General features: G+C 35.3%; 1 protein-coding gene across 1 annotated transcript in view; it reads right to left on the bottom strand.

Moving 5' to 3' along the window:
- Positions 1 to 321, bottom strand: part of adad1 (adenosine deaminase domain containing 1 (testis-specific)) — a 15790-nt gene extending 15469 nt beyond the window's left edge. Inside the window, exon 1 of the mRNA XM_030145026.1 lies at positions 165 to 321. Within this exon, the coding sequence (XP_030000886.1) occupies positions 165 to 321 (157 nt within the window). The remainder of the gene's footprint in view (positions 1 to 164) is intronic.
- Between the last annotated feature and the right edge of the window lie 986 nt (positions 322 to 1307).

The raw sequence follows: 1307 nt of genomic DNA, 5'->3' as shown, positions 1-1307 counted from the left end.
ATGTGGTCAGTCTAAAATAAATATTCACTAAGTTTAGAGCCAGTGTTACATCGTGTTATCTGAATATGAAACAATATAAGACTAAATATCAACCCATACTGTACAGTCCTACTTTGAAAGATGTTGGTCTCATTTAATCCAAGCAGAAGTATCCAGAAACTCACCCGGCTTGAATCCGTTTCTCCGTTTGCCAGAATCATCTTCGCTGGATTTAGTCACAGAGTAAGGCACACTTAAATCTGTGGGAGGCAGAGCTTTCATTGGGATTTTTACGCCACAGGCTCCTCGGGTACGTCCAAAGGGTCTACCTCCTGGATACATTCTGCTAGCTTTCACAAATCCTGACACACACATAAAGATACACACATAAAAGATAACAGTAAAGTAAATTATCAAGAGGGCAGTGATGAAAATCACCACTGTTTTGTGTATGTTGCTTGTCAGAGGTCACAAACTCTAGCTAGTTAATAAAGTATTTTTAATAACATTGGTAGCTTAGCTAGTTAGCAAAAATGATCATTGAACTATTTTTTTTCCCAAACTTTATTTACATAATGCCATATACAAAATAGATCAACAGCAGTCAACAGTAATAAACATAATATGGAATGCAGAACACTCAAGGTAAGGCAGGAAGAAATTAAATAATATAAATACATAAACAGGTACGTACATTAAGTAAATAAATAAAAAGTAAAAGAATAAACAAGAAAAAAAGATTAAGTAAAAAAAGTAATAATAATAAAATAAAATTACAACTTAAATTCATCACATAAGGATTTAGTTTTCACAACTTTAGAGCAAAAATTAAGAGTATCCAAGTAGGATTTTAAGTAGAGTTGAAAGACCACAATGTTGGATTGGCAAATTTGCTAGCATGCACATGAAATTTTGCTAATAATGAAATGAGATTAACAATAAACAATTTCTTAACAGGCAGCAACCAAATAAAATTTATTCAATTTTGAAGTTTAGAGTAATATCCAGATTTCCAAAAAAAAAAAAAAAAGACTGATATCACACCAAAAAATCTAACTAAAGGCACATTCCCAAAACAGATGAGCTAATGCAGGGGTGGCCAACCCTGGTCCTGGAGAGCCACAATCCTGCATGTTTTAGATGTATCCCTCTTCCAACACACCTGATTCAAATGAAAAGCCTATCATGAAGCTCTGCAGAAGCCTGATAATGACCGTCAGGTGTGCTGGAAGGGGGATACATCTAAAACCTGCAGTGGCTCTCCAGGACCAGGGCTGGCCACCCCTGAGCTAATGTTTCATCTGCATTGTGACAAAATGAACAAAGAG

This window comes from Sphaeramia orbicularis, chromosome 10, assembly GCF_902148855.1.
Source record: "Sphaeramia orbicularis chromosome 10, fSphaOr1.1, whole genome shotgun sequence".
Lineage (NCBI taxonomy): Eukaryota > Metazoa > Chordata > Actinopteri > Kurtiformes > Apogonidae > Sphaeramia > Sphaeramia orbicularis.
Note: the sequence above shows the minus strand (reverse complement) of the source record. Positions and strands in the feature narration are given on the sequence as shown.